A 23,260-nucleotide genomic window follows, 5' to 3' on the forward strand; every position below is an offset into this window, starting at 1 on the left:
GATGCTGGGGAAGCCCTAGAAACTCCAGCAGAGAAAGAGACAGACAGAGAGAGAGAAAAGCCCTCTATGAGGACAAAGTCACTCTATCTCTCTCACACACAATCAGACAAAAACGACAGAAACGAACCTTCCTTTAAAAATAGATGGGATTTATCCATTATTAGAATAATCCATTTTAATTTTAAAAATTAAAAAAAAATTAAATTGGGTTATTCTGATGAAAAATAAAACATAATTAAACTGTATTATTCAAATAACAATAATTTGTAAAAGTTCTTCAGGAATATCGGCAAATTTATTTTGGAGGACGATCCCGTCAACGAACACCATAAAAAATATTATCAGAAACCTTAGGTGCCCATAAAACAGCCCCGATCTCAGTCCTTTAGACATATTTTTGTGACGACACTTCAACAAATATACTATTAAAGACCTCAAATTTTACAAGTATTGAAAGAAAAAATATAGGGCGAAATGTTGGATAATTCTGAATTTGTCTTTAAAGCAATAAATAGTAAATTAAAGCATATTTTCAACTGTATAATCACAATTACTTGCATGTTGTTTGTTATTTCGGTAAGGATGATTTTTTTTTAATTATTTTTTACTTTAAACGCATATTTTATGCCAGCAAATTTTCATGTCAAAAGAAATAAAGGAAAAGTCGTACATTTGTATTTAGTTTTTTTTCTGTCTTTAATTATTAAACCTTTAAGTGGATGTCAAAATACAAACAAAAATCCTGTACCTACATTCGGCGACGTACTAATAATCCACCTTGTATATTAAATAAATTTCTTATCAAATATTAAAAAATGTATATTAACAAGCTGTTTAAAATATTATTCCGAATTTTGTGTATTTGGAAATATATTTTCTGCAGTATTTCAATACCAAAAAAATAAAATAGTAGCTAATTAACCAAATTATGATTAAATAACCACTGCAGAATATCCGATCGTCTATGACTACATAGGTACCTATGCTTTCATTCTTTAAATTATTTTTATCAATATCTACATTTAAGTAAATACAGTAACGCAAAAAACAAGCATTGATAAAAAAAATCCTTAAGTACACGTGACAACATTGCCAAACCGTAGTTTATATGTTGCTGGGATACATGTAAGAATGCGGTCCGCTGCATTTGATTCTTCCTAAAATTCTGCTGGTGGTGTACTCTATCGGCAATTCGGAAATTTAAAACTGCTGGCCTATTCCAGTAGCGGTCTGTGGCGATAGCTATTTTGTCTGTGATATTACAACCAGTAATTTAATTTTTAATTCTTATTGTAGGTAAATTAGAATCACAAAATTAGCAGTTACACAAATGATTGTGTGCATCATTATGAAGTTTATATACTATTTTAATTTTTTAGTTATTTTCTTTTACCTGTCCAAATAAAAAACAGGTAAATATGTATTATATGTATAATTTAGACTATATTTATTTAAATAACATCAACAAAAAATAAATTATGTACTATGACAAATTTGTTTTCCATTTTTATTTTAAAAATACAGAAAATGTTAATCAGAAGTAAGACTAATGTATTACTTTCTTTGTAGCTTCTAAACAACATATTTCTTAATTATGAGAACTGCCACATTATTAGAATATTCCATATAACTTTAGTCTTACCTATCTATATTTTGGCACTATTTTACTTTTTCAAATGCTATTGATACGGAATATTTTACATAGACTCTGCCGTTAATATTTATTAAGAAACGTGATTTGACGTCAAATGTTAATTTAGTAAGATACAAAGACAACTGGAAATTGCCGATAAGGTGTTACATACAAATATTTACGAACGTGACATTCATGGAATTTCCCATAAAAAAGAAATTAAATGTACTATTAATGCTACATCTTTTTTTATTCTTGTCTATTATTCCTGTATACACTTCATAATATTTTATACTTTTTTGAGTTACAAAAAAATAAGTTGAAATTCGATTTTGAATAAAAAAACTCTATACTTAATATTTCTTGTAATTTAAAAGTAGATGAATAATAAACATAAATGTGTAAATGATTTTTATGAAATGTACCTTGTACTCTGTTAATGAAAGCGTATATCTACATATCAGTAAAATTATTAGGTTAAAGTTTAACTGCGATTGATGGTTATTCCAAGTTATAAAATAACTGGAAAACCCGAACTAGAGGGTCAATAGTAATAAGAGGACATAAATTTTTAATAACAAATGTTCCCTGTAATTTATAGGTATTTTGTTACCACTTTCATTGTCTATTTAGCAATTTCTTGTATAGAACATCTTATATATCTACAATCATCATTCACAGATAAAAGTGTACATACATAGCAGTCCTATTGTAAAAATTTGATTACTTTAAAACAAAAGCGAATAAATTAGACACTTTATACTTTTTCTATAAGTTTGTCTCATTGTTCATGATTAAATCAGGATTTGGTCTTATCGGTGTCCAGTCCAGCCATCAACCATGAACAAGAACTGATGACTCACTGGCGATCGATTATTATGATATTCATTATTTATTTAGTTCTATACCAAAAAACGAGTTCAAACCTCTAATTCCCGTTTTTTTTATTAAATTTTATATAGTTTCAGTGATTGAATCCGTGGTATTTACAAATTCTCCTTTAAGAACGCCCATTCTAAGTAATCATTTTTTTTATTTATGCATTAAAGTACCTCCGGTCCAATATTTTAAAGTCTCTGTTTAATTCTGATACATTCCTCGCTTAGATGTTTTTAAATAATCCATTTTTTCTCTAGGGTTATTATGATTTAAATTAGGTACATACGTAAAAAAAATTTTTGGCACATCGAGAAAGATGTCATTAGTCTATTAAATAAACTGTACAAGGTGTCCCGAAATTAAAGCAACAAAATTTGGTCACAGATTCTTAAGATAAAAGGGTAGTTTTTCTTTTTGCCAAATGGTCCCCTCTTTCGGAGTTACAGCCCCCTGAAATACGCCCTTAAGAATAGTCTTTTTTATATCTCAGAACCTTATTTTACGAAAATCACTAAATTTGGAATACAGGGGTTTTGTGACATGTGAAATCTGATACTACTACGCTTTTTCGCGGGGAACCCCCTTAAGACATTTTTTCGTGAGCCCCCTTTGAAACTAAGATAATTAGGTCGCATATTTGAATTTTTTAAAAATTATTATAGTCTTTCCGAAGTCAATTGAATATGAAAAACGTCTGGTAATAAAATTTAATTAGTTTCATAGGGGTCCCTAAAAAAATTTTCTGCTATAGGTAAAAAATCATAATAATTTGTATATAATGTGTAGAAAATTTCTATTATATGTTCATTTGGGCAACAACATATTTGAATTATTTATGTCCTCAAACAATTTTATTATATTCGTGGTAAATGTCGTTTTGTTCCGTTTCAAAAGGTCTCCAAAATGCCATGTTGTAGTCATGGGTAACACCGTGTTGAATGGCGCTTTTGTGTTGACACCTCTCTGGGTGTCATGGGTGCTGAAACAGCCCACGTGACACCATGACACACTTAATAACACCCAAGATGGCAGAAATTGTGGATTGCGAGTTACTAAATGGCGCGCTGTGTCACGAGTCACCATCCTGATTCTCGATGGGATGAGGATTATATTATGACACCGCGGAAGCGCGATTATGGGAGTTAAGGGGCCACAGAGTCCCCGATTTAATCTTTTTTCCAAAACTTATTTATTACGTATATAACACTTGTGAGTAAAACAATTTAATACTCAAAATATACCTAGGCATTTTAATTATTAAAACTCAAGTCATTTAAAATATCTATATATTTACATAAAACACGAGTAAAAATAAATATCTTTGATAAAAAAAAAACATACCGCAAAATTAAAAAAACATATAACTAAAACTGAAACATTAAAAAAATACTGATAGCTATGGCTTCGTAAATAAAACAAAATAATCTAAAATAAATTACAAAAATTGGACTAATTAGAATTATATTGTGAACTTGTAAAGGAACCGGCGTGTCATAACGAGATTGAACGCGGCGCAGACACGCAGACAGTGCCACACATCTGCATCTATCCGATCCAGTTTACTGTATCATGACACAATTGTGCTGACACGTTGTGTTGATACAGCAAGCCGTGTCGGTATTGTTGTGTCAATACACGAAAATGTACAGTGTTACCCATGCCTACCATGTTGTGATAATATTAGTAAACAAAATATCCCTCTCATTTCTCCCTTTCGCAATTGTAATTTGAATGATTGATAGAAGGTGCCTATAATAAATTAAAATTACCTGAATCACACCAAATTCCGCATTGCTGCACTGCACTGCTGGGAAATTTATCAACCACTTGTCATCTGATGTGATTTATTGCCCAGTAGCCCAATGCAACTGTAATCGTTTTCCAGACCTGTATATGGGTATAGCTAAATAAATATGGGAACAAGTTTTTCAAACATTTCAATGCCAAGTTGCTGCGTCAGCGACCGAACCTGATACATACTATCAATCTGTTGGTTCTTCAATTGATATCGGAAAAACTATAATTAGCTGGAAAACCGTTGAATTTAGAAATTTTTTTGTCTCTTAATATTTTTTTCCTAAAACGCAACGTTTCTCAGGAAAATGGCGAATCACGATATGCCACTCTACTCCAAAGATAAAGGGACCCACGAAAAATTGTCTTAAGGAGGTTCCCCATCAAAAAGCGTAGCACCAACAGATTCCACCCTGTAAACAATCTTCCCCCCATTTTTATGACTGTGGAAACTAATATGTTATTATACATAATATTTAGCATCTATAGTGATAAATTCAGTTTGTCGAAACAAAAAGTCGCGAAATGGTCATTTCCCAGCTTATTTTCCTGACCTATACACATACAATGTCTAGCAAAACTATAATCTCTCACCATAAGAATATAATAATTATTAATGAAAAAACGCATACATGACATACTGAAATAATTAAGTGATATAAAGTTATTATTGCTTTTAAAATTATTAAATAAAAACATGAAAATAATTTCTTTAAAAGTTCTCGTCAAACAATTATTTCATTGATGGCGGTTTTAACGGTTTAAATTTTGTTATTTTTTTCATTAACAATATTTATTATGTTTTTATTACATATTTTTTTCTGGATAATTATTAAATAATATGAATGGATGAAGTAACATATTTATTAGATATAAAAGGATAATTCAATGCTAGATGAGACTTTATTTAGTCCGCAGAGTAGTTGTTTCTTATAATTAACTATTACGTATTAACCTTTTGAAGTAAGGAATAAGTAATTTATATTTAGTTATATACTTGTTAATCATATTACGAGAAATATTAGTATTAGATTTAGCTACATTTACGTATTTCAAACATACTTCCTTAACTCATTATTAGCAAAATTTATTATCTTGGTAATAAATTTTACTAAACAACATTCTTTTATTTATAAACTCAACTACGTAGTTAAGAGATAAAATAATATAAGTAATTCAGGTAATTCCGCAGAAACTCCTGTAAATTTTTGTATTCTAAACTCAATTTTTTTTAATATTCTCTAACATCTGTTACATATCAAAACTATTAAAGTCTGAATTTGTACCAAATTCTCAACTATTTCTGAATTTCGTTTAATCAATTTACGCTGGTATCTACATGTTGATATTTAAATATATTTAACATATCTTTGTTGAAAAAGTAATTTAATTGGGATTAAAATTAATTAATTTTTATGAACTAGTATTATTCAACAATATTGGTCCATTTTCTAACTTTGTACATGTTTGGCCAAACAAACTAATAATACTTACTGCAGTAAAAATAATTAAGAGAGGACAGCACAAAGGTAATAAAAAATCGTATGTCATATATTTAATGTGTATTTAATTAACCATCCCATTATAAAACATATGGTAAAGTATGTATTGCTAGCATAAATAAATAAATTCACTTTGGTATTAGATTTTTGTAACATGATATTTTTCAATTAAATTAATATACAAGGTAAATTGCATGGGTCAAACCTTACCTGGTGATGGAACTCATTAAAACAAAAAACCAATCAACATGGGTTAGGAAATATTTAGATTTCCTTTCTGAATGATTTCGGTTCATAATTGCATTTGTCATTAGAGAAAAAAAGCGAAATACCTGTACAAATTTTCATTAGTTTATTTTTAGGCATTTTAGATATATTTAAACAATGTATTCTCAGAAATTTTATTTTGCTCACCCTGTATTACAGAAACTAAGCGTGTTTTTGAGAAGTTTATTTATTTTGAGGAGTTCCATTACCAGGTATTGAAGCTAATAAGCATGCAAACATGTATATAATGCTGCCAATAACGTAAGGGATTTGTTAATAAATTTAAAAAATTAATTTTCCAAAACTTTTGTTAAATAGTAGGTATTACATTATGATGTGCACAAAAACAATCATATGATTTTGTATTTCTGTTAAAATTTTTGATGTATATAGGTATCTCCTTATTATTTAGTTCATTTTTATGAATGTCTATGACTTTTAAAACAACAAAAGGGTATTAAAACCACTTGCTCTGAATCGGTTTCTTTTCAACCAAGCAAGTTACCCTTGAAGTATAGCTCATTCTTTTCCGGACAGAAGAATAGAAGCCGGCTGACTTTGGAATAGCTTTTAAACTTTAAATCAGTACCATTTTGTGTAAAATTAAATTTTACGTAATATTTCATTGTAAAAAACCTAACCTCCCAAAATATGATCAGGATCTAGGAACACTTTTTTGGGAATATGTCACTAAAGTGTGTTAAAAAAATCACTTTTGACGCCCTGTACTTCAAAAATAAAAGACGACAAGCCCATGGTTCCCAATAAAAAAATCGTCTTATTTTTAAATGCTCTGTCAGCTGCTGACGTACGTTTTTCATTGTACATTGTAACCAACCATTTTCTCTTAAACTAGTTTTAATATTGCGTTAAAAAATATATAGCATGTCCAACAAAAGACTGCACCCTAATTTTCTTTTGTGGATTTTGACTGATAGTGAATAATTTTTTCCAAAGAGGTATTTTTAACGTTTATGTTTATTTATTTCTAACTTAAGTGCAGTACCTAAGTACTTTGAGTAATGTATATAGAAATAGTTGTTGTTAATGGTTAATTACTTTTCTATGAACTATCATAATGAAATTCTCAGAATTGAACAAAAACAAACAGTACCTGCTTTTCATAAGTGTTTTATGATGTAGTAATATTAAGACGGGTCCAGACACTAGTAGTCTTAATGTAATGTAATGCGAATTTAATTGGACGTGATCCGAATAGGCAACAATTGCTCACGCGAATTTTCCGGTTCATTCAGTATTCGTGAACCTATTGTTTAGAGATGTAGCACTGCAGGGTTTATTTTTTTTACTGTCTTTTACTCCTGCAGGAGGAAAGTAACGAAGCATAAAGTCATTGTCATTGCGAGAATCTTCAGAACAGTTTAGAACTAATGACAAATTTTATAGATTTGAGCAATAATTGGATGGTATAAAAATTTCACCATATTATCTCCCACTGATTTTGGGCTTTAATGATAATAGATAAAAATGAATAAAACTTAAAAATCGTCCAAACAACAAAATTCGAATTATATTACTTGATTGATGCGCGTTCTTACTCGTGACTGGTCTTCCCTATAGGTTTATGTGGAAAATTTATAATCACTTTGCGCCACGTGATTTTAATTAATAAAATTGCTATGCTACAAAACTAAAGGTAAAATTCAGCATTTCTTTTGTTTTCACAATAAAGTAGTGAAATCGTATCTGCAAAAAAAAAATTGTTAGCTGGACTTTTATAAGTGGAAATGGTAAAAGGGCTTATAATAAATCTAAAAAAAATAAATGCCTGAGCAGGGGCGGCAGAGGGTTGATTTGGGGGGTTGAAAAGTTATGAAAAATTGTATCATTGGGATTTCTGGCAAAAGTTGAGGTCAAACAAAAAAGTATCCAATACAAAAGTTGTAGATCATGCAAAAATCTACAACTTTTGTAGAGGTCACTTTTTAAGATAACCTCAAAATTTCCGAGAAATATGCGAGAAACAGTTTTTTTTCTGATTTTTCGTTTTTTATTTCTCATTTCCGCAAAAATAATTTAATTTTGACGAATCTTGTTGAAAGTATACCTGTCTCTGTTTTAAATAACCTCAAATTTTTTTAGATAAAAAAATAAGAAGTTTCTGAGATATTAATTTTTTTCGGCCTGAAACACTTTTTTTCAAAGAAAAATTCTACTTAAAAAAATCATTGATGATGGCCCGTCGAAGACGAAACGACGGATTGCAAAAATGTTGACGCCATTGGATAGAGCGAAAAAAGTGGCAATGTAAATATGCAATTTATTTAAAATTCGTTTTCAAATAAAGCCAGAAAAAAATAAAACGATTTTGCAAAATTTCGGGTTTTCGGATTTCGCGTCAACAGTAGACTTTGCAGTTAATACTTTGTACTGCTGAAATCTCAAAACATCCTGAGATAATTTATCATTTGTGCATTTGTAATTCGACTTAGATGTTTATAGCAATACTGTACAAAAATAAAGTTTTGGGTCAAACAATGAAACACAGTTTTTCTTTATTTTTTTCCGTAGAATTGAATGGTGTAATCAGTTTTTGAATGTTTTTTAATTTAAATAAATTATCAACAATAACAACTGTAAAATTCATTGTTGAAAGTCATTTTTAATTTTTTTTACATTTTTGAGCATGTTTTTGAACTGTGATTACAAATTTTTTTATTTCACCAAAAAGTATATGTCAAAACGAAAAAAATGATTACCGGCAGAACTCTGTACGATAATTTTTAAGTAGAATTTTTCTTTGAAAAAAAAGTGTTTTAGGCCGGAAAAAATGAATATATCGGAAACTTCTTGATTTTTTTATCAAAAAAAAATTGAAGTTATTTAAGACAGAGAAAGGTATACTTTCACCAAGTTTCGTCAAAATTAAATTAATTTTGCGGAAATGAGAAATAAAAAACGAAAAATCAGAAAAAAAACAGTTTTTCGCATTTTTCTCGGAAACTTTGAGGTTTTGTTAAAAAATAACTTCTACAAAAGTTGTAGATTTTTGCATTATATACAACTTTTGTATTAGGTACTTTTTTGTTTGACGTCAACTTTCGCCAGAAATCCCAATTATAACTTTTCAACCCCTCAAATCAACCCTCCGCCACATTTATTTATTTTTTTCGTTTATTATAAGCCCCTTTACCATTTCCACTTATAAAAGTCCAGGTAACAATTTTCTTTTTTTTTCCTCTAAATGAGTTATTTTGATCGGTCTACTGGTAAAGAATAACTAAAAATTACTGTAAAAATATAATCTTAGCATTTTATTGACTTATTCATAACTGCCTTCAGAAAATTCAGATTCATGTTTGGAGATATGTTCCTTTGTCGCCATTTAAAGAGAAATTTAATAATGCACATTTCGGAGCTTCGGGAAGCAGAGGGTTCTGTATCTATCAAGAACTGCAGGGTTACAGGATTGATTTTGTCTTCAAAATGTTCCTGCATTATTGAATCAGTGAATCCTACTATGTAGTTAGGAACTGAGATTCGTATCTAAGATTTATTCATATAAGATAGTTTCACTCATTTGTCTGTAGTGTCGTGTTGTGGTTCGAGTTTGTAACTTGAATTCGTCAAATGTAGAATTGTATGTGATTTTTAGGTTTAGAGGTGGTTTCTTGGTGTTCTCCCAAGGTTGAAGGGTTGATTGCCTTTATGATTTTCCAAAATATGTAATGGACCCCACGAATATGAGCATTGACAGGTTTCTCATGAGGTCACCTACTGAATGCAAAGTTTTGGCTGTTTTTTGAATTTGATAGGCAGTTTTTGATAACTGGAGTATTTTTCATGGTATAATTAGTATGTCCAAACACAGAATAACTTAGACCGCATTAGTTTTTGTTTTGTGTGCCTATGTCATTACCAAGGTGATTAATAAATAAGGAAATAGTTAATGATCTAATAAATCTAGTTACCGACTAAGTTTTTTTAATCATATATATGAGCAAGTTAATAACCCATTTCCTCTGTCCTCCCTTTTATGACCTTTCATATAGGCAATAAAGTAGGCTAATATTCATATAATTAAACTTTTATTAACACTGCAAAAATTTATTCCTGCGTATGCTTAGAATATTTTTCAAACTGTAATCGATTTCCCTATCTGTAAAAATTAGAATTTGGTGCTACATTTTATTGAACAAATCTATATAAAGCAGAAGAAATTGAGAAGCAAAGAAGCCAAATATTGTGAAAATAAACAAATAATTTGGACCAATATTTGTATTTTGTTCCATTGATTGTATTCCAAACAGCAAGCTACTATTAGTTATCACAGTAGTTTCTTTACTGAAATTTATAGAGGTTTTCCCATAATAAACCGGTCAAACATTTTATTTTTGAACTTAGAATATAGTAGTGAAGTTAATTAGGATTAGCCTATTCATTTTAATGAGATGCTCATAAAAATCAATAAAATTTTTAAATTCGGTGATACAACAGAAAATATTGATCAATTTTATTAGTCTAATTATGAGATGCCCTGTATAACTATAATGAACCATTTACTCTTCAGATTTCTTTATTGTTATTAGCTGTTCTTTTACGTTAATGTAAACGTATTATGCTAACAGATTTAAAAAAATCTCCGAAATTCTTATCAGCAATTACATATTTTTTGTATGAAATATCTAGATATGCCATAGGAACAACTCGGTAACAAGAAAGGAAATAATTATCTAAAAATACTTTATTCAGATTGTAATAATGAAAATCACATATCTGGCACATTGAAATTATTAAGTAACTTAAGTTAACTCCTATTGTTCAAAAATATGACAGATCAATACGAAATTCAGCCATGATACACTAATTAATATATTTCTGCATTTTAAGAGTTTCAATCTATTTTTAAAAAGAATGATATTTGAATATCAGTATTTAGTAAATTATATACGTATAGAACACAATCTTTTAGAGAAAATGAAATTTTGAAAGGGTAGGCTTAAAAATGTGGACTCCTCATCTACATTTCAACAAATTGGAAATAAAATAAATAGAAAAACAGATTCAACCAATTTTCTAATTGCAAAGGATAAGAAATTAAAGCTGTTTAGAGTTTTAGAATTTTTACGATTTTTCATTCACAAATGTAGTTGATTACCAATATGTACTAAGTCTACCAAATTTAAAAAACTATATTAGTACTGAATTTTCAAGAAAGGTACATAGGAACTGTGCTATTATTTTTGTAAGCAGCACCCAAGTTTTTTGCACATTATTTGAGATCACCCTGTATAAACTATAAAAATTTTAAAGAAATCGCTTATTTTTATATTTACGTAATTCTATCTCTAGTGTAAAGCACCTGGGTTTTAATTTATGTCTAACTTTATTAATCTTGAATTTAGACAAGTAGTTCCAATTTTCCAACACATTTTTTTATCTTAGTAAAATATATACGCGATGAGTACACTTACCCTTCACGACTTTTCAATATGGTAGATAGTATTTTTATTTTTTAATAACTGCCTAGTAGCTTCCCAATAAAGTGTAGTTGAACTATAATTATGACACAAGTGCTAAAACGATCAATAATAATTGTTTTATTAGTACAGTAGCTTTAATAATTCATGCACTGTAATAAAAATAAAATACAGCTGCAATACTTTCCACTTTGACTTAGCTAATGAAGAACTTTTCCAAAAACGTTTATTAAGTAATAGGACTTTAAATGCTTTGTTTGTCAGTTTTAGTACATACATATGAAAGTTCTTTGACACACACAGTGACTTTTAGTTTACTAAAGTGATGAATTCGCTTGTTTTAAAATACGAGGAACAGGAGAAAGTCTTATGTCACAATTGAGAAATAATTACCTAGTACCTTATGAAATGTACGTGTTCCCAAAATTGCATACATCTTGACTGTTTCTCATGATGTACCATCGCACAATTTTAATTTCTCATAATAGCTAGAATTAATTCAACGTTGATACTTCCTACAAATTTCTCTTTACTATAATTGTAATGGCATACTAGGAAATGGATAAACAATTTTTTCATCAATATTTTACGTATCACTTAATAATACACGAGTCATTCAGCGAAATCATTAGCGGAATAATATAATATTGCATTAATGTGACTCTTAATGGCTTGACGGTAATGATGCAAATTACACGACTGATGTGAAGAATGTCGGTTTTACCATATGTACCTAAATATATTCAAAAGCTGATAGAACATCAAAAATCTATTGTCCTTTATTTTCTAAACGCATAGCGCCTTTTTTAAACTCAAAATTCAAAAAGGGTATTTGCTAAAATTGCTGAAAACATAACTTTATATAAAAATCCAATTCACTACGTCAAAAGTCAAGACAAAATTTAAATTACAACTTTCGGAGAATATTGTTTATACATACATATGCATTCGGAACTTTCTCAGAACTTTCTTGAAAATCTAAATTAGAATTTAGAAAATGACACGAACATCTTGATATTTATAAAATCATAAATTTAAATTTTTAAGTACATAATATCTAACCTGTCAATATTATTAATTTTTTTATGTGTGGAGAATGTAAAATAGGGTGAAAATCTACATTACATTTCTTCCCAAAACTGCGTTGATGCGTTTTACAAAATTTAGTAAAATTTAATTTTTTCTTAAATTTATAGTTTATGTGCAGTTATCCATACCTAAATATTTTTTAAACGTGAATACATAATAATTTTAGGTTAACCCAGTAAGGCGTTTTAATGTTGTCATATCTCTTATCCATACATTTTGACAAAATTCAGCTAATTTTTTTGTAATTTTTTTTAAAATATTGCAGTGGTTGCATTAAGTAGCAATATAATGACAATAGCATTTGTGTTTACATTTGAGAAACGTAGTAATAATACATTTGAAGACAAATTTAGTTTTGCTTCTAATATAAAAATATATATTATATGTTTATTAGAAGAGATATTTAAAAATATTAAAAAAATATTAAATAAATTACCCTTTTTTCTTCAGTATGGCAAAATAAATAGCCATTTAAATAAAAAAAAGTACTAAAAAGTTTCACAAATGAATAATTATTATTGACAGTATGTTATATTATATACCTACAATATTTTGCTGAATTTATAAATTAAGAAAACTGTAAATTATGCGACAATCAATTAATTGAATTAATATTTCATTGTGTGAAACTTTAATTATTTATTTATAATGTAATTTATATTTTTTCCAATCGTAAATTAGTATTGGCTAGTTTTACGACAAAATTTCTAAAAACTAAAAAAACTCCGGAAGTAAAATTAATCAAGTATAACTGCACGATATACCTACTTGAATTTACTATAATTCTGGAAGATAGAGTCATAATCTCACACTGTGCTAAAACAAGCTGCTATTCAAAAGTTTTTAAAATACTTCAGTCCTTCAAATCCTTTGTATACTGTTGACGAATTTCTCTAAAATTTGGTACTGAAGCAATAAACATAAAATTGTAAATATTTTTTCGAAGAAACGTCGCCTAAGTTTTAATTATTTGAAAATATAAATAAATTATGTTTAAAAAAGCATGTATTAATTTAATGTATTAATATTTTTAAAAATTTTATGGCCTAAAGCCTCATTTCTATATAATAGGTAGGTACTCGCAGACATATAGAAAAACTTTGTACTAAATATACACCCTGTATGTAAATATGTAATTATAATTTATGATTTTGATTTATTTACTGAAGCTTTTCTTTTCCTCAGAATTTTAGATCGCTTTGTAAAAGGACTTTAATGACCTTAATGAACTTTGTGTAAATAAGAGACTAGGTACATACCCTCACAGATTAAACTTTGCTATATCACCACTAAGCCAAAACTATCTAGTCCAAGACAAAACCCAAACTACGGGGTAATTGTCCAAGTAACGTATATATAGCCAGTTGTAGATGTTCACTATACCTGGTTAGACAAGCGGACGGATGAGTGAAGGTCAAAAATTAATGCACATAATCATAAAGCTTCTAAGTTTTTAATAATTTACAGGTGTTCGTATATACGCCGTCCATATTTAGTTGTAATTATTCGTTTTAAGAATGAAAATTGCAACAGTGAAAATTGTAAGAGGATTAGATATATACAGGGTGTTTCAATTAAATCTTCCCACCTGGAAAATATCGGAAAAAAAATCTTCACAATCATCGAACATATATTCGTTTCCAGTAGATTCAGATACATGTTTTCATGCAGATTTCCTGGTAGGAAGAAAGGCCCTATGAGATGGTATGAACTTGAACTGATAGAGTATAAAGTTTTTGTTTTGGCAGATAAACGAAAAATCAAAACAAATTTTTTTATCGGGAAATTATTGAAGAATATCTTCAGATAACGCCCGAAATGCTTCGAAATGTTCGTTCGGAAGTGGAGTGAAAATTTTATTATTGTATGAAAGCGGAGGGAAACCAAATTAAACACTTAATAAAATTACATTTTTTCATCAATTCATATTCTGTTTTATTGTTTAAGTGATGATTTTATTGTCATATCCAAACCAAAATTTAACAAGTCATAGGTATATGTCGTCGTGAGCAGAATTGAAAAAGCTTTATAATAAAGTGTCACCCAACATAGGGTGCCATTTAAAGTTTAAGGGTGTTTTACACCATCACGTGTCCTCCTTGAAAAGAAGATAGACGTCAGTTTTTTTTTGTTTTTTTTTTAATTATAATATTTTCCAGGTGGAAAGTTTTAATTGAAACACACTGTATATATATTGTTATGATTATATGTGTGTATGATTTTATATGTTAGCGCCAAAATAAAATTTGTTTGTTTTGATATTAATTTGGTTGGATTGGTGTATTGTGTATTGTATATCTTCGCCCTATCTAGCTCTAGACTCTATCTCCGTAGTCGGTTCTATGTTTTAGCAAGAAACCACACCAATCACAGCTATAAAAACAAAAGGTTTAGTAATAAATGAATTTATTAATTTTTTTGTTCTATATATGTCAAAATTTGTCACTCTAAACTCTTAAACACACTAGTCAATATATTTTGAAGTATTTCACAATGTTTATAAAGCCTTATACAAGAGGTTATATTGATAATATCGTTAAATTAAATTTCATGTAATACTGGTTGCATACCTTAAGACACTGTCGCTTTATCTTATAACTTCTTATTTAATACTTATTAATTTTCTCTAATATTAATATTTAATTCTACAAAGAATTGGCCAGTTTTAAGTATATATGAAATGATTAAATAAATTTGNTTTTTTTACTTTTGCAATTCTGTATTATATTTCGTATACGACTTTTGTTTTTATTATAAAAGGTACCTTTTTATACGTATAATCGATAAAGATGTGTCGACTGATTTCTCTCCTTTCCTTTGTTTTATTGATTCTTTCCTCTGCCACTGATATACGATTTCCTTACTGCTCTCCTGGATACTGCTACTGATCTTCCGTTTCCCTGATTTTCCTACTGGTCTCTGGAACCTGCTACTGTTATTCAGCGTTCTTTATGTCTTCCTGGACCTTGTTTGTGGATGATTCGCTTGTCTCGAATTTCTTAGATACCTTATTTTTCCAACTGGTATTTTTAATTTCTCGCTTTCTCCTATTTGAGTCTTTTTCCCTTTTCTCGCTTCTTAACTGCTTATATTTCTCTCGGATTTCTTTTCCTACTTTTAACAACTGTCGTTTTCAAAATTCCTTTCGTAACTAATCAATAAATCCTTTTCTTTTCTTACTATCTTGATTTTTCTTTTTTTTTTTTTAAAGGCCTTTCCACATATCTTTGAACGTGTCCTTTTCCTCTTATAATTCACTTCACTTCACTTTCTCTTATTCACTTATACACCCTATTCTACTTTCTTTACATTCAATTTTGTCTTATACTTCAAAATATTTTTTTATTTTCTCATATTATTTGACCTTTCTAATAACTACAGAATCCTTGTGTATNACAAAGAAGTCGTTATTGTAATGTCTGGCAGTCATGACAATATATATATATATATATATATATTTTAAAGGCCAGGGAAAATGGATTTAAAAAACTGTTTTCCTCTTCATCTTTTATGCTATATGCTAGTGGTGGACAATTTGTGTACCGTTTTTAATTAAATTTTTAATATTAATCATCAGGTGATTCCTCATTGAAAATTAAAGGGAAAGAGCTTTTATGTGAAAAAATATTTTCGCAGATCCCTGCGGATTTATCTCTTCAAATGGGAGAGAAAAATTTAGTTTTTATTTTTTGCTTAAATATACAGAATATATGAATGTATGTAGGTATAGTTTTCGTGACATTTACTGGATAATTTCTCTTCTAATCTAATCTTCCTCTTCGGTCGCAAAGTGTAGAAGTAACACTACACCTGCAAGTAATTTATCAATTATTTAAAAATCTTAGATATTTTGATTTATTTGAAACAAACTTGATCTCTTCTCTTATTTTTTTTGGAAATGGGATAGTTCAGAAACTAAAAATAAATTACGTTAAAGTTAAATTAAGATAGACAAAGACCGTAACTACAATTGTTCAAAAAATAATTTATGAACATATCAATATAAATAAATAAATAAATAAATTCATAAATTTTATTTTTATTTACAGTTGAATGAACATGCCGTAAATATTTCATACTATACAGTACCTAACAAAAAAAATCATACAATATGTAAATTTTTGCAACAGAACTATTGCAATGTGTCTCATGCTGTTTTTGGGATGGGGGCGAAACTTTACCAGTTTAGTCATTTGTCATTGTCACAACAGACATGTTAATAATAATGACTCATCGAAGGAAACACTTGGAACGTCCTGGAGTATATCATGTAACCGCATTTTACAACATTTACTGTTGTTCATGTATTTTAATCACCATATAAAGTATTCACAGTTCGAAACAAAATACTCAAAAACTTAAACTATGTAATTAAATGGCAAGTACAGCCTTGTGACATGGTAATCATGTCATCGATATGAAACGTCCCCAATTTGGTGACTTACTTTAGTTTCCTTATTACATTTACAAAGAAAATCGGAAATGGAAATTGTTTCAAATAAGTCAACTGACCAAACATATTGGCAATACCAAAAAAAGTTACGTAAGAAATTACTGTGGAGGGAAATTATCATAAATGCCTTTCCGATAGTAGGATGAGTTATGTAATTTAATTTTTCAGAAATTACCTCGAGGATCTTATAATTTAGGCAATTATTTTTTAGGGAATACCTAATTTTGATATAGGTATCTTTTTGACCGACAATTTTTCTCAAAATTGTGAAAAGTGAAAGATTTTTAGCAGTGTGAAAAAAATGGCATCTTGGATAAATCATTACATATCTAAATGAGAAAATAATAGGAGGTAAACAATTAGAAATAATAGCTCATAAGTAATAATAGGTAATAAATAATATGACATAATTTTTCAAGAAAATTGTAGTTGAAACATTCGCAAGTTGTAGCCAGTTTCACATCAGAAATCTCTTTATTTTGAACTGACTTCGTCATTTTTTGCATTTTTACTTTATTTTCCTATCATTCAATCCATTCATGTTGTTTTTCTTTTGCTCAAAACTTTATTTTTATCACCATTGTTGTTGTACTGGCGATGACTACTAGACGTCAGTAAAATTAGCTGTATTAATTTGAATTAGTAGTAATTACTGATGTTCACGATTAAAATAATAGTGACCGTTTTGTTTATTTACATATCTCTTTTCTATCAAATAGCTTACTATAACATTTTACAAAATTGTCTGTCGTGAGGTAACATCCCAGTAATACGAGAGATAAGGACAAAATGTTTACTTTGTTTAGAAGAACTAATTTTAGGTATATACAATCTGGTCATTACTTATTTCTCAGAAGTCCTGATAGAAATGTAATTCGTTCTGTGTGAAGCTTCCTCTTGGCTACTGCCTTTTATTTTGGGTTTTAAGTCAAAGCGCATAGTTTCACCTCGACATTTTGAGAATTTCATTTATTGCATGTCTTTCTAGGACTTAATTTTTCTTCTAGGTAAGTTAAAAAGAATCAAAAAGTTAAAACTTGCGTATGTGTTGCTCAAAGTGGTTTTTACCATTTTTCAGTAAAATAGTTATGTTTTCAGAAACATGTCGGTTATCAAAAATTGAAGAAGTTTCAAAAATTACTGCAGCATTGCATAAAAGTTGATTAGCATTATTTTATATACATACAATTTCTAGTTAATTTGAATAGATTTATTTCTCATTTAGACAGATTTTTAGAAGTATAGGATTAACATACCTTTTTAGCAAATTCTTATTTGTATATTTTTCGCTTTTAAAATTTAGGAGTGGGAATTATAAGAAGGGGGTTGAACACGATATTAATTTTTGTAAAAAGATCCGTATACAAATAAAATTAATGTGTCTCGGAGATTTTTTAATATTACCCTATCTTTTTTAAAACATAATATAAGTCCCTTTTATATTTTCTTCTGTCAAACAAAAATACCATTGAGTTTTAGCTTGAAGCAATGTGGAAGAGAAATTAAATAAATTAAAAGCAAGCATGCAAGCAAAGCAAGTATGCAACCAGTTAAACGTGGTACTTCTAACATTTTATTATTAACATAACATACAGTAAGGAACCGTTTTTGGAAAGCCTTTAATATTTCATAAAAGTGGGAGAAATTTGAAATAATTTGATAAAAAGGAAACTTGCGAAAGAAAATTATTACATCTCAGTATGTAACAAACCTATGACATGCACAAACTTTGGCAGACAATCCAAATTTGAATGAAATTGTTCCAACAGTTTTTCTTAATATAAAGAAATATTTTTTTGCTAAAATTTGAACATAAAAATGAAGCATTTCCGGACATAAGTTTATAGGAACCTTTTTTGTTGATTTAAGACACAGAATCCTTTATTAAAATTTGACGAATTATTTTGAAATACATTTAATGTTACTTATTTATTAAATTAATTAAGAAATAAACAACATAAATATCTCGAAGATGCCTTAAAATATATAATACCTACCATCCCGTTTTAAATGGAAAAAATCGGGAAGCAATTTGGGACCAGTTTGTATATTTTTGAATGTGAAAATTATTATTATTTTGTTTGTAGTACTTTTTATACTTATAATATATCTTAACATTTCTGGGTACTACTAAAGACTAAATCAAACATCATCACGNTATATATTTTTAAATTTTTTACCTTTTAGAAACACAATAAAGTAACATTCTTTAACTTTTACCTCAATTTTTTAATGAAAAAGTTTTCAGGGAACAAAGGGTTAAAAAAATGAAGTTGATGATGGTCCTGGAGAGACGAAACGTTACATATAAAAATTGATAATGACATTCGATAGAGGGCAAAAAGTGACCATGAGAAAGTGTTCTTCTTTTTTCAATATCACCTCAAATAAGGCTGAAATTAAATAAAAACGGATTTCCAAAATTTCGGTTTTTTTCAAATATTTCGAAAACTAATAATATTGGTATTACGCAACTTAAGCTTCTTCATAGCTCTTACTGTTTCCGAGATCCCTGTAGTGAGAAGCGAATTTGTAACAGCCTGTATAATACCTACCGTCCCCTTTTAAATGGAAAAAATTTCGGGAAGCATTTTGGGACCAGTTTGTATATTTTTGAATGTGAAAATTATATTTTTTTTGTTTGTAGCACTTTTTTACTTATAATATATCTTAACATTTCTGGGTACTACTAAAGACTAAATCAAACATCATCACGTGTAAAAAATAAACATTTATTTTTATATACTAGATAACAGTCACACAGTTCAGTCTATAACAAGTATTTTGCAACCCTAACCTAACCTTTTAGTTATAACTTTTACACACCAGATTTATCTGTTTGTGATAAACAAACAACTAAACCCTTTATATTATACATAGGTATATATTATCAGTCTATTACATAAAAAAACAAATATTAAAAAAATTACTATTCCCAGTACAATAGAAAGTTATTGAATTAAAAATGGAATGTTTAAAAAATTCATTTTTACACTGGCAACATAATAAAAACTTTTAAGGGACATATTTGATCTAAAAATAAAAACTTACGAATATATCAGTTTCTAAAAATTCTCTTTGTACAGCACATAGGTTACATCTTAAACTATATAGGTACACGAAATTATACTTAAATAATACATACAATAGTTTTAACATAAACTTCACCGATGTATTCACCAAATAATTTCTAAGCAGTCATTAGAATTCTTATTCAAAAGCTACAGTTTATATTTATCTTCGTCCTCCTTGGGTCTGATATAAACAGGATATGACCGTTTGTACACGTTTGATTCTGGCTGCTCTGTAGTAGTTGTTGTGGTAGTACCAACAGTTGTGGATCTACCGGATTTCGTGAATCTCCTAACGGCATAGTCCCTTATACCTCGTAGTGCTGGTCTAGAATTCTGCACCAAATTATTTACAGCATTTAGAGTCTGAATTGGTATCTGTAAATCAATATAAACGTTCAATATGAATTTTATTTTTATTTATTCGCATGAAAATGAATGTTTTTACCTAAAACATAGTCTCAATAGCTTGGTGAAACTGTTTTATTTATGTCAAATTTCATTACTCGATACAGATTTAAATTAGGATAAGGAAAATGAATACTATTGTTGTAATTGCTGATACATCTACCTAACTTTTAACATTTTAATGAAACAATCGAGTAAATATGAAATTGCTACTTATAATTTAAAACAAATTGGAAACTTAGACATTATATATTTGGGTATATTTAAGTAATATTATTAAATAATTGTAAATAGGTATACTTTGTTTGAGGTAAAAAAAAATAAATTCATCAAATACGCATGAAATGTTATGTATGTGTGTAGTAAAACTAATATCTATATGGTATTCATTGAATGACGGCAGATGGATTTTCTTATAGACTCAATTAATAACAAAATGAATATAATTTTGAAAATTACAGAAAACACTGTAAAAACAGTAAAATATAATAAATACAAAACATTACAAAAAGTAATTAGTTGTTTTATGTAATTTTCGGTAAAACTTAAAATATGAAATGATATATTTTTTAATTTATGATTCTTTTATGAAATAACGAGCAGGTTTAAATTGCTAAATGATTAAAGCCAATTAAGTTCTCAACTTACTCTTTTATATTTTTGCCGTTATTACTTTAGAATGATCTATCCTGAAGATGTAATCGCCTTGACCAAACGCTTTCTGTGTAAAAAAAAGTTTATGAAAAATTTTGAAATCGTTTCAATCGCTCTAGTTCATGTTTACCATCTAAAATTATTCACTTGTAAAAGCAATAATTTTTTCAGGAAAAATGAAAGTGCATAATTTTTAAAATGGGAAACATGAACAAGAGGTATAGTTTTGGAATATTTCTAATTTTGCTAAATATATTCTTACATTTCTTTGACATATAAGCATAATAAAAAATTTTGGTCATATAATTTCTTTGCGACTTAATATTTTATTTTCCATTCCTAATTTTTCAAACATTTTGTACACTATAGTTTTCTTTTTTTTTTGCTGTGGTCAGACCTAATTTTTAATCATACTTTATTATAACAATGCAGGACAACAAAGAGTGAAAGATAAATGTTGTTTGCTTTGAAGACACAATTGACAATTAATAATGTCAGTTGTTATAAAGCAGAAACGGTTTACTGTCTATTTTGATCAGTTTTGACTTTATGCGGCATTTAAATGCAACACCGTTTTCAGACTATTAATGACATCAAAGTAAACTAGTCACATACTTTAAAGTGTATTTCAAATGAAACCATCCAGAACTGCTTCGCGAAGTGGAAAATAAAGTTCGCTTATTTTCTGAACAGACCTCGTATAGGTACTGTGTTTTATAATAGATATTTTTTTATCAGTCGCACAGTTGCTCAACTTCTAATCGTATCGACACCAAGAGGAATTCCCAACAACAGGAACTTTTTTCAATCCATGCAAAATTAGTATATTTATTCTAGAAGAGTACTTGTTAATTTATAGATTTTTTGATGAAACAGAAACCTTGACATAAAAAGACAAGGTTTATTTGGTTTATTTATTTCATTCTGATACAATTATAACTTTTAGATGCATAGACAGATAGACAGATACAAGGCAATGTCTAAATTAAAAGTTTGTTACTGAAAATGTAAACTACACCATTTTTTACAAGTCCATGTCATAGATATTGTTCTTTGAATCATATTAGACCAAAGGCCCTTAAAGCTCAAGGATCTAAAACTACTGTTTTTCGAGATATAGAAGTTCTAAAAAAATATTACATGTGTTCAAACATCTGTAGATGTTGGATATGGTTTGATATCTAATATGGTTTGATGCAAATTTAACTAATATAAAACTTTACTAAATTGGTATGTAAATCCATCAATAGCGTTACTTTTTCCAATATTTTTGTTTAAAAAATAACTAGGAAGATTTTTATTTGAAATAATGTTATAAAAACCATGTATTCCTCAAAAGTCCCAAAAAATGCCGAATTACTACACCAACGAATTTTTGTTATTACATTACATTTGAAACTGTAATCTGGATACAAAATTCTGATACATAGAGATATAGAGAGATATGGGATTATGCGAATTTAGTTGAAAGTTTATTTAATTTAAAATCAGTAAAAACGATACCAGTGCAACATGTAGTTATTAAATAGGCATTTATAAAAGTTGCAAGTATTATATTTGATATATACTTGTATTGTTCTAATACTCACATTAAAAAGGCTGTCTATGATTTGTGACCTTTCTTGTGTTTCACGTTTTCCTCTAGTGTCAGCTTCTTCAACAGCAAGTTGATAATTATACTCATTGTCCTAAAAAATATAATAGGCATATACTAAAATCAATATGTTAATACATTGAAGCTAATAATATAGAAACAATTTCGAACAATAATTTATTAACTACCAGAGGACGTACAAACAGAGTGTAACTGAAATATTCAAATTATATAGGGTGATTAACATGTTATACAAAGAACTTGTGGAATATAATGGCATCATTAAAAATATTTCAGATTTTGAGAAAAAAATATTTGGAGTTATTATAATTAAAATCTGTGTCTTGAAGACTTGTAGTACTTATGTTTAGTTTTAATCGGCCTGATTTGGCAAATGCTATTTATTTAATATTACTGTGGTGTCCTTATTACCGTGGTTTATCTTTACGTACCTAATCTTGCAAGTTGTTTTTTG

General features: G+C 28.4%; 2 protein-coding genes across 4 annotated transcripts in view; both read right to left on the minus strand.

The window, feature by feature from the left end:
- LOC108903662 (H/ACA ribonucleoprotein complex subunit 1) overlaps positions 1-13,970 on the minus strand; it is a 39,216-nt gene extending 25,246 nt beyond the window's left edge. For both annotated transcript variants that reach the window (XM_018705909.1, XM_018705907.1), the window contains exon 1: positions 13,865-13,970. The gene's annotated coding sequence lies outside the window, so the exon portion shown is untranslated. The remainder of the gene's footprint in view (positions 1-13,864) is intronic.
- A 6,067-nt stretch (positions 13,971-20,037) lies between these two features.
- Positions 20,038-23,260, minus strand: part of LOC108903651 — a 28,597-nt gene continuing 25,374 nt past the window's right edge. The window contains exons 3-5 of one of the 2 annotated variants that reach the window (XM_018705893.2): positions 22,781-22,879; positions 21,186-21,258; positions 20,385-20,507 (exon numbers count right to left, since the gene is read on the minus strand). In XM_018705893.2, the coding sequence (XP_018561409.1) occupies positions 21,190-21,258; positions 22,781-22,879 (168 nt within the window). In that variant the 3' untranslated portion in view covers positions 20,385-20,507; positions 21,186-21,189. Of the gene's footprint in view, positions 20,508-21,185; positions 21,259-22,780; positions 22,880-23,260 lie in introns of both variants that reach the window. The other variant, XM_018705894.2, reaches the window with a different exon arrangement.

Source organism: Anoplophora glabripennis, unplaced genomic scaffold (assembly GCF_000390285.2).
Source record: "Anoplophora glabripennis isolate ALB-LARVAE unplaced genomic scaffold, Agla_2.0 scaffold56, whole genome shotgun sequence".
NCBI lineage: Eukaryota > Metazoa > Arthropoda > Insecta > Coleoptera > Cerambycidae > Anoplophora > Anoplophora glabripennis.